Source organism: Channa argus, chromosome 1, assembly GCF_033026475.1.
Source record: "Channa argus isolate prfri chromosome 1, Channa argus male v1.0, whole genome shotgun sequence".
NCBI lineage: Eukaryota > Metazoa > Chordata > Actinopteri > Anabantiformes > Channidae > Channa > Channa argus.
Genome location: NC_090197.1, coordinates 12,646,115 through 12,673,512, shown reverse-complemented (window position 1 = coordinate 12,673,512; position 27,398 = coordinate 12,646,115). Strand labels below are relative to the sequence as shown.

The 27,398-nt window shown below is 41.5% G+C and overlaps 1 protein-coding gene across 1 annotated transcript in view; it reads left to right on the top strand.

Annotated features, from left to right (window-relative positions):
* The first annotated feature begins 5,571 nt into the window (after nucleotides 1-5,571).
* The window catches only part of efna3a (ephrin-A3a), a 53,623-nt gene continuing 31,796 nt past the window's right edge, over nucleotides 5,572-27,398 (top strand). Inside the window, exon 1 of the mRNA XM_067498175.1 lies at nucleotides 5,572-6,251. Within this exon, the coding sequence (XP_067354276.1) occupies nucleotides 6,142-6,251 (110 nt within the window). The 5' untranslated portion in view covers nucleotides 5,572-6,141. The remainder of the gene's footprint in view (nucleotides 6,252-27,398) is intronic.

The following is a 27,398-nucleotide window of genomic DNA, read 5'->3' as shown; positions in this document are numbered from 1 at the left end:
TTCCATGCCATTGAAAGTGCATCTATTCTCAGCGTTCCCCATGCCCTACCACCTCCGGACTGTCAAAACATAATTTTCTATCATTCGACACCCCTGCACCTTTTTAACCCTGTCTGTGCCTTTTGGTCTTCCAAGTAGTAGCCGATATCATGTATTGGGTTGACCTTAGGTGCACTACAATTAATGGGCTTTTTAAAAACTTTCTGAGCCACATTTACAGAAACAAACAGCAGTTATGGTCATTTAGGTTCAATATCTTGTTGCTATAGTGACATTTCTAAACCAGCTGTTGAAATCAAGTCCAAAATAAATGAGTTCTACCAAAACAGAAAATTCTTTGCATCAAATATTGCACAATAGGTGTAGTTGTAAACCTGCAATATCAAACATTTACCAACTGTGCTGTAAGTGAGTTAATGTAAGACTGTAAGGTTATAGCTTTTCTGTGCATAGCCTGTTAATATTTCATCCCTTGTTTTACACATTTTGGAAAGGAAACCACTGTGGGGTAGTAAGTATCCCAGCTAAAGTGTATTGTATCCATTCAGGGACACTGTAAAGGCATCGGTAAAACCGAAATGCTTGTCAGATGGTTGAATAGCATCTGAACCTTTTTTGACATCGGAATCAGAAGAGCTGTAATTTTCAACTTTCTGAAGCCGACAGTCTGACAGTCTACACCCAGTTCAACGAGCAATTGACAAGGTGTGGGGAAGAAAGAAAAAAAGTCTTTCTCAAGGTGTCTTTTTTCATTCTTCACTTTATCACTTCTGCAACATTTTGTCTTTTCAGTGAGTGATTGCTTTTCACCCCGACTTTGAGTGCTGTTGATCATTTTGAGGTCATCACTGACGACCAGGCTGTAAGCTTTATTCTCCACATCTCTTCCATCTCTTGGACATGCAGATTTGACCTCTGTACCAGGAAAATCAGAGCCCACCTTTCTGAACCTGCTTACCGACTCCTTGTGTAGGCAGTGGTCATATGTCATTTTGACACCCGCCATACCACCAGCATGCACAAACCTCTTCATAAGATCCAGAAGGGCACCCATCTGCCTTTTTGATCAGCTATAAAAGGAACACGTCACACCACCACAGGCTTCTGCCAGCATTAGTTTCAAAGCTCTGACACTTGCCTACAGAGTGGTTCGCACCTGAACACCCTCATCCAGGTCTATAATCTCTCTCTAGCACTGCTCTCTGCCAATGAAAGGTGACTGCTGGTCCCTACATCACACAACAAGAGATCTCAAGCAAAACAGCATAGCTCCCAACATTAAAAAATTGCTCATACTTCCTGTGCAGTTTCTGTATTTAAACTACATCAAACTGAAACTTTCTTTTCATGTATAAATGATTAAATGTAAATGGTCAGAAGAGCTCCATGATAACCTTCAGACATGCTTATAAGATAAGATAAGGTAAAATAAGATAAGTTAAGACTTCATTAATGCCACAATGTGCAAATTCCATATTACAGACAACATTAAACATGAACCGTTTAATTTCAAGTACACCCTCCACCCACCTTAAGATGTTTTCATGGCTCTAATCATTCTCATTCTGGGTCAAACTAAATATTAAAACATATGTCCAGGTAATGAGCTTGCAGTGTGCATTTTCTCAAATCATTCAGTCATTTGTATAATTCCTCAGTGCATTTTCACGTTCACTTGTTTCTGACCACGTCTGACTCTCTACAATGCAAAAACTCTGGTCTCAACTTTACATGACAACATGTGAAAGAATTCAAATGAATCCTTGTTGCAAAAAATGTGACCTTAAAATGATGCTTCAGCCTTCCAACACATCATGTTGACATCTTCAAAAGTAATAGTCTTTTAGTAGAAACATTATCCTTCACTGAGCTACATAGGGAAACACATGCCAGGTACATATGAAGAGTATATAGACCTACATTCTTGACTGCAAAGGATGTTTATAGGCAACTTAATTCAGCTCAAGCATTGTTTTTCTTCAGGCTACTATGCTGTGTTGTGGAGGATTTCACATGGCAACAATTTCCATACTAGCCCAAACACTCCAAGTCAACCTGGTGCATTGTGCATGTTTTTCTGCTTGTTTCTACATGCTGACCATCTTTTGATTTATTCAAAAGTAGTGTGCCCCCAACCCATGCCAATTTATTCCTAACATAATTTTGCTGTTTCGTCCCTATCTGTTCCTCTAAACAGATATTCCTTGCAGTTTATCTCCTTGCTCCTCCAGCACTCTGTCCTTTACAACCGTTTACCAACACATCACTCCTTTCCCTGTAGGCTCAACCCTTATCTGAGCATCCATTTCCTACTGCTCCCTTTTCATCACAGCCTGATGCTGAAGAACATTGTTCTTGATTGCTTGGCAGATGCCATTATCTTGGGTTTATGTCTTCACAATCACATTAGCTATTTGCACAGCTGGGTACTTACTGAACCGGGGCAGGTTAAGCAACACACTTGAAGGGACAAAACGATGGGAGCCCACCTGGAGCTTAGGCCAGGACTCTACTCAGCACCCCGCCATTACCGAAAAAACTGTTGGCCTTTCTTCCATTTAGCTAATACTTCCACGTTTCACTTTTCATCCTCTCTGTATATACTACTCATTTTCTTTGGGTTATACTTTAGTCTTCTGTAACTGTCTCACCTCCCCCTTGATTTCTGCACTGTCATTTCTTCCTACCTCCAACCTCGAGCTATCTGTGCCCGCAGGCTTTCTCTATTTCTTCCTCTTACACTGTCTAACTTTTTTGTCCCTTGCTCTTTTTATCCAGCCCTCCCTTTATCACATTTGTATGGGCACAGTGGTGTTAGGGGACCACAAAATGCAGATCCAAGTGAAAGAAAGGAAGGAATATGAAGGTGAGGTGACTGTGTCAGTGCGGTTTGTGGACACACTCCTGGGCTGAGTGTCAGGCCACACATTCATTTTTTCGCTGTCACTTCCACACATTGTTTGTGCATTTCTCTGAGTTTGGAAGGATCTGTCTTTTGTTGTTAATTTTTTTTGTCACTTTATTTACAAAATTTGACAGTTCACTACATTAATCAAATAAATGACTGTTTACTGACACTGCCAGTGGACATTAAATCCAATCAGGACAAACTCATTTGAACTCATTAACATTAAAGCTGAGATGACTCCAAAATGAGAGGTAGGAAAAAGAGGAACAGATGGGTGCAGGAAATTAAATGTAGCACAGATAGAAGCCAGGAGTAAGAATAAAGAAATCCCACTGAGGGAGAAACCAGCACATTTTCTACTGTAATATTGCTTACACTAGGAATGAAATCAGTTAGGAAATCAATACCAAGTCAGCGAGGATATATGAAAGTGCTGACGCTGATTGATGGTAACAAATTATCAGAATAATCAATATGCCCATAGCTGCTGTTTATGAATTAATCACACACAGTGAGAGTCAAGGTAACTAACCGTGGTTACAGTTACCATAGTGTGCACCGATGCCTATAGCAAATTACAGACTGTGCAGGTGCAGAGGCCACAGGAGGCAATAAGCATACATAAACAGTGCATCGCACAGTACAAAGTCAACAGAACAAATGTGTTCAATAACTTATGATGCTGGGAAGCTTCACTCAGTCACATGAGCAAAACACACAATTACACACACACACACACACACACACACACACACACACACACACACACACACACACACGTACGCGCGCACACACACACACAGACAAAGCACATCATAAATATGCATTTGTGCCTCTGCTGGTTGAAATGAGTCCAGGAAACGTATTAAATGTCACTCTCTATATTTTCATCTACCTTTCATTGGCACTGCGCGGTCAGAGCGCGCAAAAGGAAGCGAGAGATCATCACTTTATGAAGAAATGGAAGAATGTGCACCCTATGTGCAGCACTTTCCTCCTGAGTGTGAGGTGACAAATGGATGACAAATGTTAGAGCGGAAGGAGACGAGTGATCCATTGGAGCCGCACAGATAGGTGGTGGGACAGAGAGAGGGAGAGTTGGGAGAAAAAAGTGATGGTACTTGCTCTTTTATCCGCCCCTTTACTCCAGTCACCACGGCAACATGCCTGGAGGGCACTCAAGAGAGGCGTCATCACTGACAAAAACAACAGAGAGGCAGAGAGTGAGTGAGAGCGAACCAGAGCAAACTAGACAAACTGTGTGTATGAATGAGAGCTGAGAGAGGTAAAAGTTGGCAGCAGATCTACAACGGACTCCGACTACTTCAACTCACTCAAAGAAGTGTGAATTTGAACTTCAGGGACTCTGCTAAGAAGTTTAATGAACCTCTATTCATCACTGGAGGTCATTCAGATTAATGTTTGGATCCCAACAACTTCCACCAACAGTGTGTACAACCACGTTTATGGGTGTGAATATCAGAGATATCCCCTCCAAAAAAGGACACTATTACGAGATACGAAATTGGCAGAGTTAATCAAACCGAGGCTAATGCTTAATATTTGGAATTAACTGAGCTATTAATACTGCAGGCTGCAGTTAGGCTAGATAGAGTGGTTAAACTACCACCGGCAAAATTAAACAGGTTAATTAAAGTCTCCAAATGTTCATACACTCCCCTTGGTCTATATTTCACTGTTAACACACACACACACACATACACACACACACACACACATGCACACACACACAATTAGTCACAGGCGTGTATTTTTACTATGCTTGTTATAGCCCTGCACTGGCTGTATTAATTTTCTTAATATGTAAAAATTTTAACCATAACCCTCTAGAATCCAGAATGCAATATATTATTTATATAAAAAAAACCTTTAAAGAAAAAAACAACTCACACATTTCTATCTGGCAACCAAGCTGGGCCTTAGACCTGGACCACAAATACAGCTATAGGTAACAAACTAAAGGAAAACTCGAAATACCATAGTTTAGTGGACAATGTACATGGTTCTAAAAAGGACATGAGAGATCACTGAATTGTGCGAAATAAAGTGAACCATATGCTATGACACTTAGAGGACATAGTGACATGACTGATCCCAATAGGTGCTCCCCACCACCATCATGTTGGTTTTCCCCATGTTTCCTGGTTGCTGATCGACATTTGATCAACATGTGTAATAACGTGTGATAGTGATTTCATATGCGATAATGAGTCATTTCACAGCCGGTTAGGATTTTAGTCTTTCCTAATCCTAAAGTAAACCATGAATCTATTCTACAAGCTGCGTAGCAGAAAGAACATAACTTTACATGTGACCTGTTCGGCATTTTAATAAATTTTATGAACTGTGAAAGTGAATATGCATTAGCTGAACCTCAACTCTATTAACTTTCAGCTCTCCCCTTTACTTCAATCTCAATCAATAATCCAGATACTAAACCAAACCTCTTAAACCCACACCTTTAAAATAATAGAGCTTTACACAGCCAAAAACATTTAAACTTTGCACATTTTTATTAGGGGGTTTACATTTTCTCAATACTGGTATTGGAATAGACACATGGACAACACACTCATGTCCCAGATCAGAGCATGTATAGAGGGGGCGGGGCAGTAGCATAGATGGACTTGTGAGCTCGGCCATCAGAGGGCGGGTTTGTAGCGTTGTGTGCGCAGTGTGTGGCTCTGCTGCTGCTGCTGCTGCTGATGATGATGATGATGATGGTGATGGTGAGAGGAGCGGCAGGTACACAAACCTTTCAGCGGACAACCAGCGGCTTGGATGCGACTTTAAAGCTGTGTAAAGAACAGTAAACACCAACCTAAAGTGTCAGTTGTGAGCGTTGTCACACACCTCGCCTTATCATCACTCAAAGTCTGTGTAGTGTTGCCCTTTAACAGAAGCAGACTTGCCGAACAAAAGGAGCGACTTGAAAGTGCGCAGCGGGCACGAGAAAGAAGTGAAAATAGACGTGGCACGAGTGAAGATGCCCAAATGGGTCTTGTCGCGATGGGGTTTGAGTTGAAGAACACGTAACCACTCAGAAGTCGCCCACATTCGTAAGGCAGCTGGGAACTTGAAAAGGTGTTTTGTTTTTGTTTTGTTCTTTAACCGCTGGGATGTTGTGAACGACACGTCGCCCGGGAAAGAAGGAGCGGGGACGCAGAAAGGACGAGAGGAGAACCAGGGCTTGGACAAGCACCGGAGGGATTATGGCTCTCACAGCGTTTTCTCTCAGCCTCATCACGCTGGCGCTTACAAACTTGCACCTGTCGAGAGCCAGCAACCGGCATGCAGTGTACTGGAACAGCTCAAACCTACTGTAAGTGGCTTTCTGCAGGCATCACTGTCAATTAATCGCAAATTAACTTGAGCTACTCTTTGCTGATGCGCACCTGTGCTGATAACTTGTTTACAAGACAGTGGACATCCTCCACAGAGTGTTTTCGCTTCCAGCTGTGAAATACATTAACTGCCACACTAATCCAATTAGTGCCCCCGTTTTAAGATACGGGGTCAGATAATTAACCTGATTGGTCTTTTCATCTGTAAAGTAATTCTGCGTCTAATTCCTGTCTTTTCTAATAATTTCATCTGTTAGAGCAAACTAAGGCTCCCCCTGATGGAAACACTTCCTTCAATGTGCCTTTTCTTGCACCCTGCATGTAGAGTGGTTACTATATAAATATTTGATTTCTGTCTCTCATTTATTCCATCTACTGCTTCACAATAATGACTCATGTGAGCAGACATCTTTTCATTAACCCTGCTTCCAGTTTTCTGTTGTCTATCAGGCCACTTGCCCCTATGCAGCTCTAATACATAATTCACATGCACACGTAAACTCCATAAACCTGCAAGAATATGTACACTCACTAAAAATAAATATGCATGACACACACACACACACACACACAGAAATGGACATTAATATATTCACACACACACATACACACATCTGAGCCTATCCTTGGACTGAAATTCCTTCTGCAACAGTAAGGTTGCTTACCTCAGGTAAGCTTCCCCAGGCTCTCCTATCTCTCCCTACCTGTGAGCTATAAAGCGAGCTTGCTGTGGGGCAGAGATCGATGTGGATTCTACTGCCTTTGTCTTCTCATTAGCCAACAGTGAATCCATCTTTCTCACGTTCTTTTATCGTGTCTCCTCACACAACCTCCCTCTCTGCCCCCCAATCCTTCTCCTCTATCTGTGTTGCTCCTCTGTCCATTTGTATTCACCTCAGATGCAGGTCTCTCCTATCGCCCATCTCTATCTCATACTTGGTTATTTTCTTCCCTTTCTTATTTTTTTCTGCTGTTTCTCACCAGCCAGCCTGTCCCTCTCAATTCTCTTTTTTTCTGCATCATATTACTTCCCCCCCATCTGCTACGGGTCCCCCACTCACCTCTTCAGCTCAGAGCACACGTAGAGTAAAATATTGGAATTTAAAATTATATGAAAGTTACTTGAATGTATGCTGATGTGACATAGTTTAAATTTCAAAGTCTTCCCAAGTCAAACAGTGAAAAAAGAAAAACATTCAAGGTGGTGCTGCACTTTCAGTTCCGTCTTAATGTGTGAATGGCAGAGTCACATTCAAAACTATTTTAGATTTATGACTGTAGTTAATCCAATCAGTGTGACATGAAAGGAGTAGGGGCATATTAACTGAGACTTCCTTGCATTAAGTGCTGTAAGTGCACAGGTTTTTGAGTGTCATAATCAGTATTAGTCCTATCTATCAATTTTAATTAGTCTTTCGGTGTGCTCCCTCTCAAATGATTTTCACAGCATGGATATGGCTGCTTGGTGTGATCATGCTTTACAGTGTTAGCACATTTGTTGGCTCTAAATTGATGTTTATGTGTTAAAATGAGAAATAGGGGGTCATATTAATGGATTCACAATTCTGTGTGTGAGAAAGAGGCAGGGAGGGAGGGAAAAAGAGGGACAAAGTGCAGGTGGGTCTATGTGCCTGCGTGTGCAAAACCTCTCTTTTCTCCACAGTGAGATATAAATCTCTAAAATAATGCAAAAATTGACCCAGTTTGCAGGTAGCAGACAAATCCTCGGAGGCCATGGCAAGAATACTGATGGCCATCAAGCTTTAAAAGGCCTTAGGCTTGGGCGACTTCTCCACCACTCATGCATAGGGAACAAGCTGAAGTTCTCACTTGTTCAACGATGCAGCTCCTTCCCTCATCCAGCTCTGGTTATAGAGACAAGCTCATGAGGGAGCACTAAGAAAGGAAGGCAGACACAGAGAGCCAGATCCCAGAGACCTTTAGGGCCAAAGTCTGGTTGGAACTTTACTGTTTTACCCTTGAGCGCAGCATTCAGTGCAGATGGTTATGGCACAGCTGCAAGAAACGGGATCACTTGGAAGCCAAGCTGTTTGTGCCAAAGCCATGAAAATGGCATTTTGTGATAATGCTCTGCTTGAAATGTCTTGCTCTGGTGTAATGAAAGTCAGAAAGGGAATGGCACACAGTTGATGCAGAGTAATACTGTGCTGTTTGATTCTTTGCAGCTTTTCTGAGGTAAACTACATCAGACAATTTAGCATAGCGCTTTCCTCTGCCTCGGACAATTTGAAATGAGATGTCTCGATTATCATAACCCAAAGAAATAGCTCAGAGTGCTTTGATTACCCTAGTCCGTCACGACCGCACTACCCCCCATTAGAAAGTGTTGCTCTCAGCTTTAGCTCTCAGCAGCGCACCTAGCCAACTTGTTACAGATGTCCCTCCTAATGGCTGACTGAGGCAGAAAAAAACCCACACGTAGGCCATTAAATCATCTCGCATCTGAGGCCATCTGCCAATTAGAGGGGGGAGATGTGGAACATCTTGAGAGCACACGGGAGCAGCGGTGCACTGCGGTAGCTTTGCCTACCCACAAGCGGTGTACCATGCTCCTGCAACCTCCTCCCATCAGGTGTTTGGCCTGAATGGTGAGACAGGCCATTCCTCTCCGTAATTGGGCACCCCGTGTCAGCACGATCAAAACGACATAGCATAGCTTTTATTCACTTCGTTACTCCTTCTTTAAGTGATACGGTGGCTCTACTAATGCTTAAACTTAGCAGGAAACCACAGTTAAAAGTCTTTACACAGGCGTGGGAAGGGAAGTCAGGGAACTGAGTTTGAAAATGTGCCACACATCTCTTTGCTAAATGGCCATTCTCTTGCCAGCTCAGCAAGATTAAAGTCTTTTTTCTGTGTTTGTGGCTGATCCTTTGTGAGTTACATCTCTGCGTGTTTCATGCTACACATTATGACCCTGATTTGGACCTGAAATGGTCTCTGTCAGGCTCTTAGGCCCCAGTAGAGTCGGCTGGTCACAAACCATGGGGTTGGTTGTTTAATCCCTAGCTCTTCCTAGCAGAAAGGAGAGTTTGAGGTAAAGAGGATGGTGATCAATGCCGAGTCGAGTTGCTGTCCTACTCAACAGGCTCGTTAACCGCCAGGTTGGTCTGTGTGGGAGTGTGCAGACCCAGCAGGACTTGGAGGTGGTTCCCTGTGGGGCAGAGGAGAACCCTGAAACCCAACAGGGAAATGCCTGTAGAAATTTCAGTTGCAGTGAGAAGAATTGTTACTGAAGAATGAAAAAGGGAAAAACACAGGAAAAAAAATGGAAAGAAAGAGAAGGATGCAAAGTGTGTAGAGTATTATTGTAAGGAGGAGGTGGAAATTGTGGATGGAGAACACACTGAAAGCTGGAAGTCATTCACGAGTAGAAAGCGAGGGAAAGATTGGTTGAGTTGGCCAAAGTCAGGAAGGGTGAAAGAGAGTGTGCGTTTTACCGGATACCGAAGTTAAATAATTTGGCCATATGTGCTGTAGTTGCTGTTATCTAAGGAGATTATTCCCTTGGGAGTTGAGCCGTAGTAATATAGACACAGGCCGGGTCATTCATGTGGACTAGTGCTCTGAGACACTAGCATCTGCCATTCACCTGGCCTTCTGCCCTGTGCAACACAGTAAAGACAGAGCATACAGGAGACAGTTGGATTTGCCACCTGATTACACGGACATCCGTCCGCCTGCGGCCCCAGCGCTGGGCTGTCTCGGTAATTTTGCATACAAATGCAACTTATTCACTGGCACACAACTTGTTCTTTCACATTGATTGTACTACATGAGCACCTCAGACTCCATTGAAGAACGTGTAGTTTTCTCCCTTGTTGCAGTTCTGTTAAATGAGAATGTCACGCATTCTCATGTCATGCGTTCTCATTTACTAGCGATTGAAAAGTGCAAATTGACTTTTATATGTTTTTCATTAAACACGTCTCTCCGTCTTAAAGTTGTATTCCTCTCTCTGACAAGTTATTTGCAAACATTTTAAAGCTTTATATTCTTTTTGTAGATTCCGTAAGATTAATTTGATAAACAGCACTGTTAAATAAATACATAACATGACATTTCCAACTGGCTTTATTATGTTGTAGATCTGCCGGGGTGTCTAAAAGCTTATGGCTAAAATTCTGCTTAGCAGCTTTAAGACCGTTTTTAGCTTGTTGGAATCTGCTATGAGTCACATAAATGGATGGAGAAACACTGAAAGGATGTTTAATGGTTCATATGGATCCAAGAGTGGGTGTTTGGATCAATACATTTATATGGCATGGGAAGGTGAATGGACCCTGGCTGTACAAAAACACAACAAGGTTGCTTTTTGAGCAGCGATCAATCCTGGTGCATCAGGTGATCAATGTCCAAATGCATTTTTAATTTGATTTCATGGTGTCAGTAAATTGCCATGAAGTATTCAGAGCTAAGCTCGGGAAGCTCAGATCAAGTATTGCGTTGGAACAACATGCTTGAGAATCGATTATTATGGGCTTGTCAGTCACTCCTCCAGGGTTCATGCTCCACAGAGGTCTTAACTGTGTCTACACTAAACAAGAGCTTGGTATGGCTACAGCAGCAACCTCAGTTAAGACAGAGGTTAAAAAAAAAAAAACATGTGGCTGAGCACAGATGGAAAAACAAAAGAATTCTAAACCGTAAAAAAAAGCAACTTTTTTGCTCCCCTGGATAAAAATGAAAGGTATTCATGAAAGCTTACCTTTATATTTTTTGCTCACTTTACAGACCCATAGCTCAGGTGGCAAATTCTGAAGATGTTTGTTTTGCCTCACTTGCATTATCATGCTCAAGCAAGCGTGGTCAAAAATTACACATATCACATTACTGAAGATTAGTTATTGAGAATTCACCGCTCTGACAGTTAAACTTATGTGAAAAGAGCTGCAAAAGATTAAAGAAGCACATAGGTAATGTTCATTTTTGGACTGTTGCTCTTAGTAAACACCGATTCGCCTCTGCAGCGTAGTGAACATGGGTTAAATTAAAAGGCATTACAGGGGATACAGATAAAACCTCAGGAGGCAGGAATTTATCGACCTGGAGTTTAAAACGTATGAACTGAAGGGAAATTGTGAAAACTCACGGTATAGTTTCTCATCTCGCTGTTTCTACTTGTTATACTTCAAAGCACCTGAGGCATGGTCTGGTTTAATACTTTGAGGAATTGGAAGGTTTGGTGGGCCATTATATCTTGTATATGGGCTCTGATGGGAATGTGCCATTAGACTCATCTAAGAACTTCCCCAGCTGAGGGGAAATGCTACTTTCTTCGTAGTTGTTGAAACCAAAACATAGTTAGGCCCTTCTTATGCCATTAGCATTCCATGTGCTCCTAGTTCATAGAAACTGCACTTAACTGGCGGTGGGAACCCCCAGGAGACAGTCCTGATCCCAGACAGGTAGAACCAATTTTAGACTCAATGATTTGAATGCAAATGCTTTGTACAAAGAGGGTCTTCCAGCTTCCGAATGGTAGCTCCACAGTACATTACACTGGGAGTCTGCGCTGCAGTGCCCGTTACCCACTGGGAAATTACATTGCTGTTATGATGGAAATGGCTGCCATGAAGGAAAAAGATCAAAAATGTTGATAGGTGGATGGTCACTGGCTAGAGTTTGATTATTTTGGAAATGGGCCTTGTTATGCTACATAGCTTGAATAACGATATGGCAGCCACAGCGGTTGGTCAAAATAATTTGCTTTGTTATTGAAGCAGAAGGCTTCCTCTGAGGTATGGCAATTGAGGTGGTAGTTTGCAGCAAACCGGCGCTCTCAGTTATCGCCGTCCCTTCATAAAAAAGGAAGCAAGTGAGGACGCAGGTTTGTGTTGTGTCATATCTTGTTCTCTGTTCATTCCCTCCAGGTCCTGAGCCGTGACAGGTCTTCCCTCTAATGCTCTTGGGTGCTTAACAACAGTAATGTTACGAGAAGTGGAAACTGTCCTCACAGCTTAGTGGATGATACGGCTGCGGTTTTCCTTTCATGCGAGGGCAATTTCAAATATCGGCGGCGTGATAATTAGGTATTCTGTTATAATTGAGATTTGTACGATTGAAGATGTAATTATATGAAGGTCTGAGACCCTTTGGCAGCCGTCACCTCCGTAATGAGAATATTTAAAGAAAATTGAAATCTCTCTCTAGTGCTCTGTGCATCCAGAATGAGCAAAAGTAATTTGACCCCTCAGCAGCAGCAGCAGCCACCACTGCCAGTGACTTAATGTATCCCTCTTATATTGTTAAAGGGAACATTTGAATCAGTACATCTTCAAGGGAAACAGTTCCATTACAGAAATGATGGCAAAGTCTTTAGAGCCTGAAAGTGGGATGTAAGTGGATTGGACGTGAAGGAGTGTTTAGAGCGAGCATGGAGCTGTTTTAGTAAACAACATAGCTTGTACTGTAGATATAAACCATTACACATTAGACTTATAACAATTGTCTTTAATTTTGCTTGTCTTTCCACTGAAGAAATGCACATTTTTTTAGATAAGAAGAAAACATAAGTTCACACAGATTCTTTCTCCGTTTGTCTTTATTCAGATTTTGTCTAATTTGATCCCGTTTGTAGCTTATTGTCTACCTATTGGCTACCGAGCTGACCTTAACTCATAAAACAAGCTGCTGCTAAGCTGTGAATGTCCTGAGATCCTGATTCATATTAATATTAATGTGATGTTGTGTGAACTATTGTTTGGTATTTGGTTGTGTTTCAATCAGTATCACTCAGTGCTCACCTGCTGTGTGTGCAATGTGCTGGCTAAAAAATGGTGTCCGCAGGCTGCTAACCCTACATTTGTTTATTGACCGACTGCCTTATCACGCTGTTGGCAAAAATATGCAGGCCTTCTTCACTTTATTCTGGGTTCACTTTGTACTTTGTCTTTGTCACTAAATAAATGTTGATACAGCTCATTAAAACCCCCACTATGAGAATCCTGCTAACAGCTTTGACTGTGCCCTTGATTTTATGGGAAACAACTGGGAGCCAGGAGGCTGAGATGATGGGACGATTTTTTTTTAAGGAGGTCATTGTCACAATGGCATGCTTTGGCTCAAACTAACACAATGTCAGCAGACCAGAGTGCAACCTGCGCCATGCTCTCTCCATTCATATTTCCATATCTTCAAGCTCATCATTTAATCAGGTCTCGTGTTGGCTTGCATCAGAAATCTATTTGGAATTCATTTGCCGCCTTGATGTGTAAATTCAGTTATGGTTAATACATGAGCTACAGCACATGCATAATCATGTCTCTCTACTCACACGTGTGCATTTTTTCCTTCCTGGAGTTCTCGCCCATTGATTTATATGGACAATACGTGACTCATCTAACACTACTGGCATCCTCCATCAATGGGAGGGTTTTCCTCTCACCTCCTCCTCTCTGCCTTCTCTCTCTGGATCGGTGTCTAGTTTTGGTAAGCGCTAACAGCTCTATAGTGCAGTCTGTTATTTGCATTATTTCTTTGGTCAGAGATAATTTGAGGGGGTAAAAGAAGAGGTGGAGCCCTGCTTGTTGTCACTAAATTTGAATGCTTTATTATTAATCACTAGATGATGTACAGCTGAGCCTACCTGTTTGCTGCACTCCCCTGTTACAACTGTGCAAATTCCCCCCTTGGCTGTGTGTCAATCTGCTGCAATGCTTTGTTTGTTAAGGTATTTATTTGGTTGATTCAGCTGCTTTTCCCTCGCTTTGGGCTATGTACAGCAGGCATCTGTTCTTCTGTGTTCTTCTGACCGTAACAGTGTTAAAAGCCATATCTCTTACATGACATGTACTTTGTGCGTATTGTAATAGTCAGAAAAATGGCTTACATGATGTTTTCTCATGGTAACAACTGGTGTAATGCTGCATGAGAATGTGTCTAGAGCAGCGTAGTGTGTAAAACTGGGAGACACACACTCTCAGACTCTAGCCCAGATCCTCACCATGTTGTGTGTGGGTGTATAGAATATCAATGTCCTGCTGTGCTCTCTCGCTCTTTGTGCAAGTGTGTCAGGCTGCTATTAGGTGGCATTAAAGGTGCTTTCATGTTTCATTGTCTGGGATTTACATATATATATATATATATATATGTGTGTGTGTGTGTGTGTGTGTGTGACAGTATGTGTACACACATGCTTGTTTGATTGAATGTTGATGAAAGTGGACTAATGATTCTGTCTCCTTGTCTTGGCCCTCGCTGTCTCTTTTGGTATCTCCCTCCTGCCCATGTTTCCTTTCTGTGTGTTGCATTTGGCCCATAGAGCAGCAGCCCTCTATGTCTTGCTGCCGTGTTATTTGAAGTGTTTTTGCACAGCCTTCTGCTCCAGCTCTATACTCACCTTGTGTGGAGTCAATAGGAAGTCCCCAAAGACCGCTTCGCTCAACCGCATTGCTGTGCGTGGGAGGAGAGCGAGCACCGTACCGCCCATTTACCTCCCTTTAATTTATCTGCCTTTTTGCTATTGAAAGAGTGAATCACATTCTGTATATTGTATCATTATTTAGGGTTCTTTTTGGTCATTGCACTTGTCTTTGTAGAACAATGTTTAAGTACACAAGCTGTTTTCTTTTTCTCTGCAGTCTCTCTCTCTGTCTTTCAGTATAGAATAATGTATATATACAGTAAGAGATAGATGGTTATGATAAATAGATTTGCTTTCGCAGCACTTAATGTGATTCTGTGCCACATCCCAGGAGGAGGAGGACGAGAAAACGGTGGAAAAAGTTGCGACAAATAACCAAAAGGAAGAGGTGGAATGCTAGGTTGGGGGAGGGAAGGGTGATGAAGAAGATTTAAGACAGTGCAGAGATGTTAAGGCAGAGAGTAGCAGGAGGGTGGTGGTGGTGATGGGGTCTTCATATGTAGAGGAAAGGAAGCGTATATATGGAGAATATTAATGGTGTGTCACGAAGTGAAGTATTTTTAAAACCCCCAACCTTTCTTCCGGTGCTCATGCGTACTGTATCGGAACAAGTGGCTTGGAGGCACCGATGTAAAACCAGGAAAAAGAGCAAAACAGGCAGCTGCATCAGTGGCATGTTGTTTTAATCCCGTACATTCATTACCAGAGCTTTCAGGAAACACAATGTAATGGCCACAACAACTGGAAACAAAGTTTAACTGAGATGCCCACAGTGTTAAATTTGTTGTTTGTCTTTTTTTACCCTGCTCATTGAGTATTTAAGAGAATTTGTTTGTCTCTGGATTTTTATTAGAGTTGACATTTTTTGTTCTCTCATGAACAAAATCAGTTGGCCTAGAGACACAGATCCTGCCTGTAACACCTACTCCTTGCCGAGCATTGGCAAGGAGTCTATCTCTCTTAGTCTCTTCTCAGTATACATCATTCACTCTTTCTGTCTGTATCACACAGACACACACATACACACACTCAAACACGCTCACCGATTTTGGAGTTTCCGTTATGTCAGGACTCTGAAATCTCCCAGCACCTGTCAGCGCTGGGATCTACAGCAAGAGGAGGAAGAGAACGAGCTGCAGGTTTGTGCACACGTGTGCAAGAAAAAGGAGTAGGAAAGATGGAGGGAGACGGGGAAGTGGTGCTCATTTACCGCATGATGCGAGGAAGAATCGTGTTATCTTTCGTGATAGCCTGTGTCAGAGGTGACAAGTCAGTGACAGGGCCAAGAACAAGCCTGTCACTGAGGCAGGAACCAAAGCAAATGAATATGGTATTCCTCATATAACAAATGCCAGAGAGATGCAGAGGGATGGTAGGTCTATAGGATGGTGGCAGGGAGAACAACAGGGGAGCTCATTGTTAAGAGTTAAATGATGTAGTGAGGAGACTAACATATACAGCCTGAGGTCATTGTTTATGATGGGAAAAGCAAGTGTGTCACGCGGCGACTGCAGAAGATGGATTCCTCCTGTGGAAATTGGTCTGATACCAGGAGGTTTATTCTCTCAGAGCCCCGGCTGTCGTTAAAAACAATGTGGGTAGTGATTGAAAAAGAGACAGTGTAGATAATCAAATTCACATCTCTGGCTTGTTTCTTCCCTTTGATCTGTAGTAATGTAAACATCAAGCTCTCATGGCCATGTTACTGGTAACGACAGCCCTGTCTGCTGGGAGAATATACTTGTCACAATTATCTAACATCTGTAAAAACTTCTGACGTGGCATTTGCAATTCATGAAATGGGTTGTACTCCCTAATTAGCAGGCTGTAATTTCCCTAATGGAAATGAACTTTTGGTCGAATTAGAGGATCCATTAAGTTTTGATTCTAACCTCCAGCATCAGCTGTATATGGGTAAATTAGTGCAGAGGAAACCATATCTCTAGCTAATGTGCAGTGCCAGGAAGATAACAGCAGTTTTAAAAATGCCAGGGACATTAGCATTCCTGCATGGGGATGTGCGTGCGAGGTCTCAGTTTTTAAATCTATAAAAAAATAAATAAATTGCTGTTCGTCAGCAAAAACTTGCTCGCCCTCCCCCTCCGCCTCCTCTTCATTAGACAGTTCATCAGCAATCTATCATCATATGTATTATTTATGAGCCCAGTTCATTCTAAACACACAGCACAGGTTTCTTTAGTTATTTAGGTTTTAGTTATATTTTCAAACTAGTGTCAGCCCTGTTGTAAATATAGAGCGGCAGAGACACTGTGAGCTCCAGAAAATGATGCTTTTCTGCTTAATAAGGGCTCGTTCCCTCCCAGGATTGCCACCTACATCCGAGCGGAGAGCCAAGGTTTGCTGCACTGCAACCCTCCACTCGGTGTCTTGTATGCAAATATCCATTTTTCAATCAACCTTGCTCTGGTGTTCGATACAGGTCTAGCCTTCTGCAAGGTAATTTAGCCAGAATTCCTTTGACCTCCAAGGTCACCTGGTGAAATGACACCTTTAATCACTAACCTCCACTCAGTGTTCATTGCCTGTTAAGAGATGGAACAAGGTCACTGAAAGTAAGCTGAAGGTGGTCCAGTGAATGAGACTATGAGTTGGCTGAATTTGAAAAGGCCTTTTTTGTGCCAAAATTACATGACACCAGATGTTTTAGTTTATCTCTGCTATTACCATTGTCCACATTAAAATGCCAATACAGGTAACCCTATTTCAACAGGGCATGCTTAGAGGAGAGTCTAGGAAGCCAGCCCCAGAAAACAAGCAAAGAACAAAACTTTGCTATTTGCCATTTCCATTTCTGCTTGATTCATTGTTTTAATTCAGAGCTATGGCATCACCACAAGCAGAGAACAATTATAGAAGAATATAGCATATTCAGCCGATTTTTCAGACCCGTTTGTGATTGTTGTGGGCTAAAATGCTTGACATTGTGACAGCTTTTCTGCAGAAATTGTGATGTTTCTGTTGCAATGTTATTTTATGATGTTTTACATTGCAAGGTTGCACAAAATTCATGGGGGATTAGTTTATTGTTGCACACATCATAAATTCCTAGACTTTGTTCCTAGACAGACAGTGAAGTGAAACAGCTTTTGAGAGTAAAAAACTACTACTGCCATCTGTTTGCTTACTGACACGACACTCCTACAACGCTTTGTTTTACACCGTCATGAAGTATTTTCACATTTCACACCCCATAGCTTTTTTTTAGAAAAATGTAATTTTTTGAGGGAAAAGTCGCCACTTTGATATGGAAGAAGGGTCAAAACAGATCGAAAAATATGCATTTACATATTTAGCCATGTGTTGTTGATGTAGTCATGTTAGCTCAGTTACCGTTGACCTGAAGTTGCTGTTGATTTACTCATATAGCTTATTTTCACAGTCATAGGAAATATCCCAGGTCAGGCAACATTGTATTTAAAAGAAGTCAGAGCTCAAGCTGCAATTTTTCTAAAAAGTAATAACTGTTCAAATTGGCCACAGCACTAATGCGACAAAACGTCCTCAGGGTTAAAATTTAAAAAAATGCAGCATCAAGTTTTTGTTTTATGTGTGCTAACAGAATTCCACACATTTAAAAGTTTAATATCGGCCTAACTTTTCAACTATAGCCTATTTTCGAATAAATATATAAATAAAAATGTTTGTTTCTGGGGAAAAAAAATTATTAATATGACTCTGGCAGCTGGTCATGCGACATTCACAATTGGACACAATATAAACACACAAACAAAGTTAACCCAGTATCTGCCTTAAAAAAAATCTCAGTATCTGTAGGAATCCTGTCTATAATTGTCTATATTCCCCATCTCAAAATGCCCACTACCAAAGTCAAGTGCCAAGCTTTACCTGATGTACCTGATTACCTGACGTACTGTAGCATATTTGACTTTTACACATTTAGTCTGAGTGCTGTCACAGGTCTGCAATAAAACTCCCCTTTAAATTAACCGTGCAGTTTTATAGCAGTCATAACCACAATTTGTGTCTCACTTTGACTATTGTGCACTAACAATGTGAAGATAATAAAGAAGCCAAAGAAATATGCTATTGTTGAAATAAAATAAATAAAACATTTTCTATGAGCATGTTTGCAGGAAAATCTAATGATGATGTTCTTGGGCAGTAGGGTTGTAACATCTAATTGTGAAGTCCTGAAAGAGAGACCACTTCACCTCCCTTCACATTTTTTACCAACAAGGTGCCCTTGAGCAAGGCAGTAAACTTGTAATTAGTCAAGTGAGGCTATTTAATGGTCAGCCATACACGACCGGATTTACTTTCTTTGTAACTCTCTTCCCCTGTGACTTTAGCCTACTGCTGTAGAAAGGAGTACAGTCTGTGTAAACAAGTCTAGCTACCAAAGAGTTTAAAGTATCAAAAAGTGTAGTGCAGCCTAAGCCCTGTTATTTACTCCAAGATACACTGGAAATCCACTTGAAAATACTTTCATATTGTTCGTGCACACCGGCATTCACATACATTCACATAGTATAGTTCAGCTACGCTACGGATTCCTAATTGAGGGATAATTGTAAAATTGTATTGACTATTGAGAAATTATGCAAATGTGTTTCACCTTTTTTTCCTCCAAATACATGTAGAGTAATCACCACAAATTGATTAAAGTTTTGATTGGGGGAAGAGTTTTTGAATGCTGTTGAGCTATCAGTAATGCGCTTTTATAAAACAGCTAATCAACCAAAAACTCTTTGTGCGACCTGAATAACATAATGTCTGATTAATCAAGGAAGACACAGGCTGCGCACACACACACACTCACACACACACAAACGCACACACGCATATACACAGAGAGAAAAGCCAGTAATTCTGATTCCTCTCTGTAAAGCCCTGCAGGTGTGGTCCATTCCTCCTGTGCTGGCTATTAGCACAGCCTATCATTGGTATTCATTTCCCGTTCCTAATTCCCCCACAGTATTTTTTCCCCTCTCACTTGACAGAGGACCGTGGGTTAAACGCCGGGGGGAGTGCTCCATCATGACTAGATCTGATCCAATTAAATACAGATTTAATCAGCACCGCAGCCGGCTAGTGAATACGCAATGTGATCAGGCCGGTGATAACTGGAGCCCCAGTAGCTCGGGCACTGGTTTTTCATCCCAGGGCTGGAGGGATGGATTAGTGGGTAATGAGACACCTTGATCCTGTCCGACCGTCAGTTGAGCACATCCACAAATCTGCAGACAGATTTATTTTTTACTTTTTGGCAAACCGATGGCATGTTAACTGCAGTGTCTACAAACCCTTGATCCCTGATTTAGTATTGTGAGACAGGGCAAGAGAGGCTCCTGAGGAAGATCTGTAAGATTTACTGATGATGCAAACTCTCAATTAATTCATGATTTAGCAACTGAGTTATACCTGTGGCAGGCGGCAAAGATCTGGAGTAGTTTAATCTTTCGTTTACTGGCAGAGAACCAGAGCCTATCTACGTCTGGTTGCAACGAAAGTGCTCAGAAAAACACCTCCCCCTGCCAGACGTGGAAGATTTTCCCTGCTTCCTCCCAAATGGCTGCAGCTGCTGATTGTTGAAACCTTTTACTCTGCAGAGGAAGCAGTCCTGTGATATGAAGTACAGCTCCCCAGTGCCCCATCAAAGTCCACTGTAACTGCTGTGTCACCTTCAGAGTTCCTGGGGAGAATTGTGCATAGGGAGCTGCTGCAGAGCCTGCTAATGAGAAATCATTGGGAAACAGTTTGCTTTTAAACATAGCCCAGTGTCCGGTGTCATTTCAGCTACAGCCGGAGACTTAATTGCAAATCCTGCCATTTAGTCTTTGGTGATGTTGGTGTGTGTCTGTCTCGCCGTGACTAGATATTTATGTGAAAAATAGCAATCCTGTCTGCCAAATGTGTAACTGTACACGTGTAACGCCTGCTTCAGTTAGCCACATCCCACCCGATGCTAACATAACACACCATGGCATTAAGTGCAGTGTTTAGTGTCTGAACCGCATCCAAGCTGGCAGGCAGATCGCCCTGGCTGGTGAATTTAACAAGCTGGGGGTTTGTTCCTCATCCAGCATGCGAGTCATTTATATTAAAGCAAACAAGTTCCCCCCATTCTCTCTTCATTTAATGTTTACAGTGATGAATTATGTGCTATCAGATCGTAGACCCGTATCCTGAGAGTCATTGACATTCAATGCATTCCTGCAACCTTTATTGAAAAACCACAGAGGACACATGCCTTGAAGTATTTTCATTATTCAGAAAAGCTTATCTCAGACTATTGTATGGAAGAATCTGCAATTAATACAAAAATTACTTTAGGAATCTCACAGTGTTTCCCAGTGAAAGGTCTAAAGAGGTGTAATTTGCTAATTAGGCTGTGAAATGATTCCAGTTTTTACTGTGAGTATTTCAGGCACATTCTGCTCCTGTGGATGACATCTTTCTCTCATCTTCCACCTCAGATCAGTTGTTTTTAATTGCGCCTTGTGTTTAGAAGAAGACTCACCTTACTTGTTATTTCCAGGTGTAAATGAGATGAGGAGAGAAAGGTTACCATGAGTCCCCCAAGACTGTGCAATCCTTCAGAATGGTCTCCGCTCACCCCCTGCCATAGTCTGATATCTCTCACAGAGCTTTGTTTGAAGTGTTCGGTTGGGTGCCTGCGCTTTCTGCACTCGGGCGAGAGTCATGGTGCTTGTTCAACTTTGGCAGCCCCCATGTAAGTTCCTTCTTTTGTATTTGCATACCGAACAAACAGGAAATTGTGTTCATTTGTATGCAAATGTGTTTGTCCCCAAGGCTGGGATTTTGAATTAAAAGTTTTACCGTCCCATTAATTCCAAATTACACACAGGCACTGACATGGGCTCCTCCACTCGGCAGGGGGGTATCCGACTTGCTATCCAGACGCATCTCTGTCAGTTTAGGCTATTCAGTTTGCCATCTGTGAAACAGAGCCGGAATTTGGATTTAATCTGGTCCACTGATTTGCAGATTGATCGTCTGCACCACGTTGCAATCTCCTCTTAATTATCTCCTGAAAATATGCAAAGATTCCGTTGTGATTGATATTCGAGGATAATACTAGAGACAGACGTGAGAAGGCCTTGAAGTGGTTGACTGACAGGTTGTGAGGAACATGGTGAATGAGAGGGAGTGGTGAAGGCCGTCCACCATGCCGATGTGGGATGCCTCATCAGCCCTGTTCATTAAAAAACATGTACAACCTTATGAAAAATGCATGACCCCATCAATGACATGTGGCATGTATGGCCTGATGCTGACAGTCAAGGTAATATGAAAAATTAGCACTTATGCTCGACTGCTCAGACTTTGCAAAAAGGGCCTCGTCTTTAACCCGATTCAGATGGAACACTAACACTGTAGTAATTCATCTGTTTGAAGTATTGATTATAGTGGCTGAATACTTGGTTGATTTAAATACTATTTGTGCATATGTCTCCCACTATAGGTGTACAAACCATAGATAGATAGATGGATGGATAGATAGACGGATAGATAGAAAAAAATCCTCCCGTTTAAGTGAGAAAGGTTTTTGCTGAATCAATTTATTTTTGCATTCACAAACTACTCAAGAGCAGCTGAGGACACTAGTGGTGCTCAAAATAATTAATAAGAAGAAAAGAGAAATAGACAGGCTGGTTCTACTGCTGTGTTATTAATAATTTATCATGGTTTGTCCAATAACAGTCAAACAGACAAAACTATTGAAAAAATCAATTAATCATGACTAATTCGGAAATAAAAAATGTAATCTGTATTTTCACAAAGGTGCTGCACCGGCTGGAGGAAAAGCACCATCTAGGTATATGCAAAATGGAAAAAACATAGACACATACACACAGTACTGTTCACTGATTAATAATGCATGGAGCACATCTTGTACACACACAGCTTTTGGCAGACATCTGACATATCTGTGTCTTTGTGTGATGAGCCAAGAGGAACACATCATTTTTGACTATCCAGACAGAGAGTGATGGAGGCTGAGTACTCAGTTGCCGGGTTTGCTAATGAAAGACGGCTTTTTAAAGATTGCAAAATGGGTTATGATCTTTGGAGGTTGCACAGTATCTAACCTGGAAGGAGATGATGCCTGACAGGAAAATGAAAACAAGTCAGACATACTATCAGTAATGTCCGCTAAATTCCCCTGAATTCTCCAACTAACACAAGAACGAGCACAAGACTACTGGGCTTTAAACTCACCACTTAGAGGTTCAAATAAATACATTACAATACTTAATTATTTGAATGTAGCAGAAGCTACACAATGTGAGAAACTTTTGCTTTGTTAGAGTAAAAACATTTTGTAATATGGTTTTCTGAAAAATATATTTAAACTCAAAAGTATTCCAATGAGAGACATAGAAGAAGCTGCCTTTAAAAACAAATGAATAAACCATATATTGAATGAAACGTTCAGCTTTTATGTTGTGTATGCCAGTCTCCCTGTATTGATTGTATGTAAGTGCTATTAATGCCACTGTCTGTTATTTCTGCAATACTTGTCTAAGTAATAAAACAATATTCAGAACATCTATTCAAAGAAATTGGTTCACACATTACAGCTGTTTATTATTTGTTACTGGAAAAATCAATGTGAAATTTATCAAGAACAGATGGAACCGGGATTGTTTTGCACCTGAATAAAACCGTTTTTTCAACACTCTGAGAAAACACCAGGCAGATTTCTGTTTTCATTAGCGGAACTGGCAACCGCACTCCGCACTCACTCTGATTGCAGCAAAGGTGGTAAAATCCCTCACTGCCATTTGTTGTTCTGTTAGACACCTTTCTGAAAACTGTACAAGATGTCAATTTAAATATGAACTGCACTGAGTTGCCGCTTTTTTTATATGTGCAAAACACAGATTGAATTTTTGCTTCCACAGATGATTCACACAATTAAAAAAACAAGCACTCTTATAGGTCTTGCAACGATTGTGGGTGTGTGATGATAAATATTTGAGTTTATAATCTAGTTGCTGTTCATTTTAGTTACACCTGCAGGTGTAAAATAGATATGCAGTGCTTTTATATGTGGGTAATTAGAGCGGATATTGAATGTAGATAGGATATTATGATGTTATGTTGGCAGAGGGCCTGCTGCTTTTGTAGCATGTGTGACAAAATGCTGCTTTGTAATGAGAGTTGTTGATATGTTTCTGCACCAGTGCCACTGAACCAAATTAAAAGTCTTTAAAGGACAAGGGGAATCTGTGAGGAAAGTAGTGTTTCGGGATGAGCTTACAGGATGTGTACCAAGCACTGGAGCAACTAATTATTAAGTTACAACACAAAATAATGAGGTACTGTAGATGTGTTGTGAAGGAATTTAGGTTAGGCTCAAATTAACTTTCCAGTATCCTCGAATTTGTCTGTAACACACATTTATGCATGTGGTAAATAAAAAGTTGCTTAATTCAATTACGAGACAGTAAGTGACAGACAAATCCAAATTCAATACAGAACTGCAAGTCCATTAATAACCTTTGAATCTGTTTGCCGTTTCTTTCCTTCCGCCATTGTTCTGTTCTTAAATAAACTATCGCAAAGCACAATATAGTCAGTGGTGTATATTTCCTGACACAGGAAGGTTGTCACAAATTCCATTAATCATTATGAGTCACTGTGTTAAAAAAGAAAGGTGGAACAGTAACTTGGACTGGAGGAAACCTGTAGTGTGTGGGAGTCAGTAGGAAAATAGTTGGTAAAAGAGGACACAAGGTTAAAGAAGGTGGCAGACGAACGTGGCACAAAATGCACCAGTGCCATTATCACAGCTCCCAACTTGGACACCCTATTCACCTGTTATTAGTGCTGAAATGGAAGAATTAGATCAGACTGACTTGTCTTTGAAGGCTCCTAAAATCTAGCTGCCAAAGTCTCTCTGCCTTTTTGCCCGAGAGCCAGCGAGGGTCAGTGGGAGCGCGTGAGTGGGCAACGGCCGGCAGTCACAGCCACTCAGAGACACCCTGAAGGGGCGGAGAGGAGAGGGGACCATAACTTGGCAGCTCCACTGGAGTCTGATAAGCTTTAATGGCACCGACACAATGATTCACATGGTATGAGAGACACACACACATACACACACAGGCATGCATGCACACACGGAGAAACACACACCTCGAGCAGCCTTGTGAGGAATAATTTCTGGACCCTGGATAAATTTGCAGTAGCAGGGAGTCTCTATTTACCAGTAATTGCATTTCTCTGCCCTCTTTCAGCCCTGCCTTCAAAAATGTTCTGTGCCTCAGGAAGTTGAAGGTGGCTGGGGAGAAAGCAACAGAACATGTTGTCGGCCTCACACGGTGCTCTGCCACAAGTTGACAGTTTATAGGGCAATCTGTACCATACACGAATACAAGCTGTGTATGGTACATAACCTGTCAGACAGACATGTGCCGTCATCTGCATTTCCCGAAAGCCTGTTCAGACGGAACAGAATATATTTAACCACATTGCATGTGTGTCTGCTCAGTATACAATGGCTTAATTGATCCATTTCCCCACCGTCACAGACACACCGGAACTACATTCCTGCAAATTAATGTAGTTTATATTCAGTCTGTATGTCTTATGGTGTAAATTAAGATAAATGACTGAAGTGTGTGAATGTTCACTCCTCATGTGAGAAGACTTTCACAAATGTCAAAATCAAAGCTGCAGAGCCTAAATACTCAAAATGATGTGTCGTTCAGAAGCTTGCTGGTGATTAGTTTATTTTTTTGTGCCACTGACCTTCATTGTTGTTGAAAAACCAGTAGAAACACATCAGCCAGACACACCGCTACACTGAGTGACATGCTTATGTATTCCAAAATGTTTGCTCCAAATGCTCCAAATTGTCACATTGCCCACTGGAGACCTCACACATGCACAGTTGACTGACTTACCTGAGGCCAGTGTACAAAGTTATGGCAATTCAGAGCATGTCGGGCAACATTTGTTAAAAATCTCTCAACCAATTGTTTTGAAAAAACATGTCACAAGGTAGAGTGCTGTGTTTGGGTAATGAGCTTTTATTCATTTATGGACAACAGAGGTCTAAGTACATAACATAAGGACTACATAACTGACAGACAAAATATAATTTCTTAGACATGCTAAATGTTAAAACAATTAAAACCATAACCTTAAAGAGGCACTTTTAAAAAAAAAATTTAATGGGCATTTTGGAATCCAGTGGTTCAAAACTCTGCTGTTTGACAAAGTGTTTCATGAAACTATCATTGTCTGATTTATGTCCGCATTTTCCAGAACTCCACAAACACGAGCCACGTTCACCCTGATGACATCACAGCAACATCATCAGGGTGATTTAAACAAATGATGTCACTGTCTGATAAAGCATTATAGTGAACATGACGAGTTTTCATCTGTAACAGTGTTGGAGTGTTTCTTTGTCTCACTGAAACACATTAGTTGGAAGAGGGTGCTGGCCATTAATCTTAAAGGTTGTCAGCTTGATCCCCAGCTCCTCCTCTCTGTATGTTGATTTGTCCTTGAATAAGATACTGGACCTCAACATTGCTTCCAATGTGTATATGGAAAAAAACTGTTTCAGAAAGACATCTCAATGTAATGTATAGAAAAATCAATATTTTTTATAATTTGACATTGAATAAATGTTGCAGAGTTGTCTTATTATTAATGTGCTGTCTGGCAGTTGGGTAAAAATAAAAAAACTGAAATGTACTGGCTGCAACATACAGTATGTCCTTGTTGAGTGTCTCCTGATTGATTGATCAAAGCACTTGTATATAGAACTGCGGGGTGTGTGAATGGTTGAATATTAAGGGTTACGTTCATGCTGGAGAGAAATAAGCTTGGAAAACACAAGGGATGGAGCGTAGTTTCAGCACGTTGCAAGTTGTACCACCACAAGAACAAAACAATCAATAGTCTGAAATAGTTAGCGGAATAAAACACCAAACTCTCTCCAGCTCACTGCAGTTTTTGAAGCTTCACCCTCCCTCAGAGTAAGAAAAGATCTGCTCCTTGTTAGTACGAAGTCACTACAATGCAATAAAGTACTTAGCAGCTTTGTCTGTAGAGAGTGACTGCTGTGCAGACTGCTAGTAAGTGGAACAGATTGCAGTATTGCATATGACTCAAAATGTCCATCTGCCCCCATTATGTGTGCACTGTCTTTTTTCTTTTCTTTCTTTTTTTGCTGGTTTCAGCATAATGCTTGAAGTGTACTCACACATCTCTGCTTCTGGGGAGTTCTGCCTTTTTTCCTTTTATTTTTTTTTTTGCACATGTAGGAAGAGGCACTTAAACACACAAGCAGCATCGGTACAACAGGTAATTTGCAAAGAATGGAGCAAGTGCGTGGGGTGCAAATTGCATTGTGAGATGACTCGTTGGGACTGAAAGATGTCAATTGGAGAGGCTGCCATTTTTACGTACACCTCATCCACTGTGAATTGCAGGGGGCAGTGTTACTGTATTTACATTTACCTGTTAGAACGTGGGTGTTTTTGTTTGTCTCTGTCAGAAAGGATGATTTGCTACTCGCTAGAGAACACAGGCTGTGCGCAAACTGCCGGTAAATGGGAACACGAGTTTAGCAATAATTCTGAACCCCTCTTGAGAGCAACACGAGGCGCGCAGAAAGCCTGTCGCCACCTGTCATAACCCTCAAAACAGCAGGGAGGGCAGGAAAAAACACCTGCCTGTCAAAACTCCCCTCTCTCTCTAATTGTTCTACGCA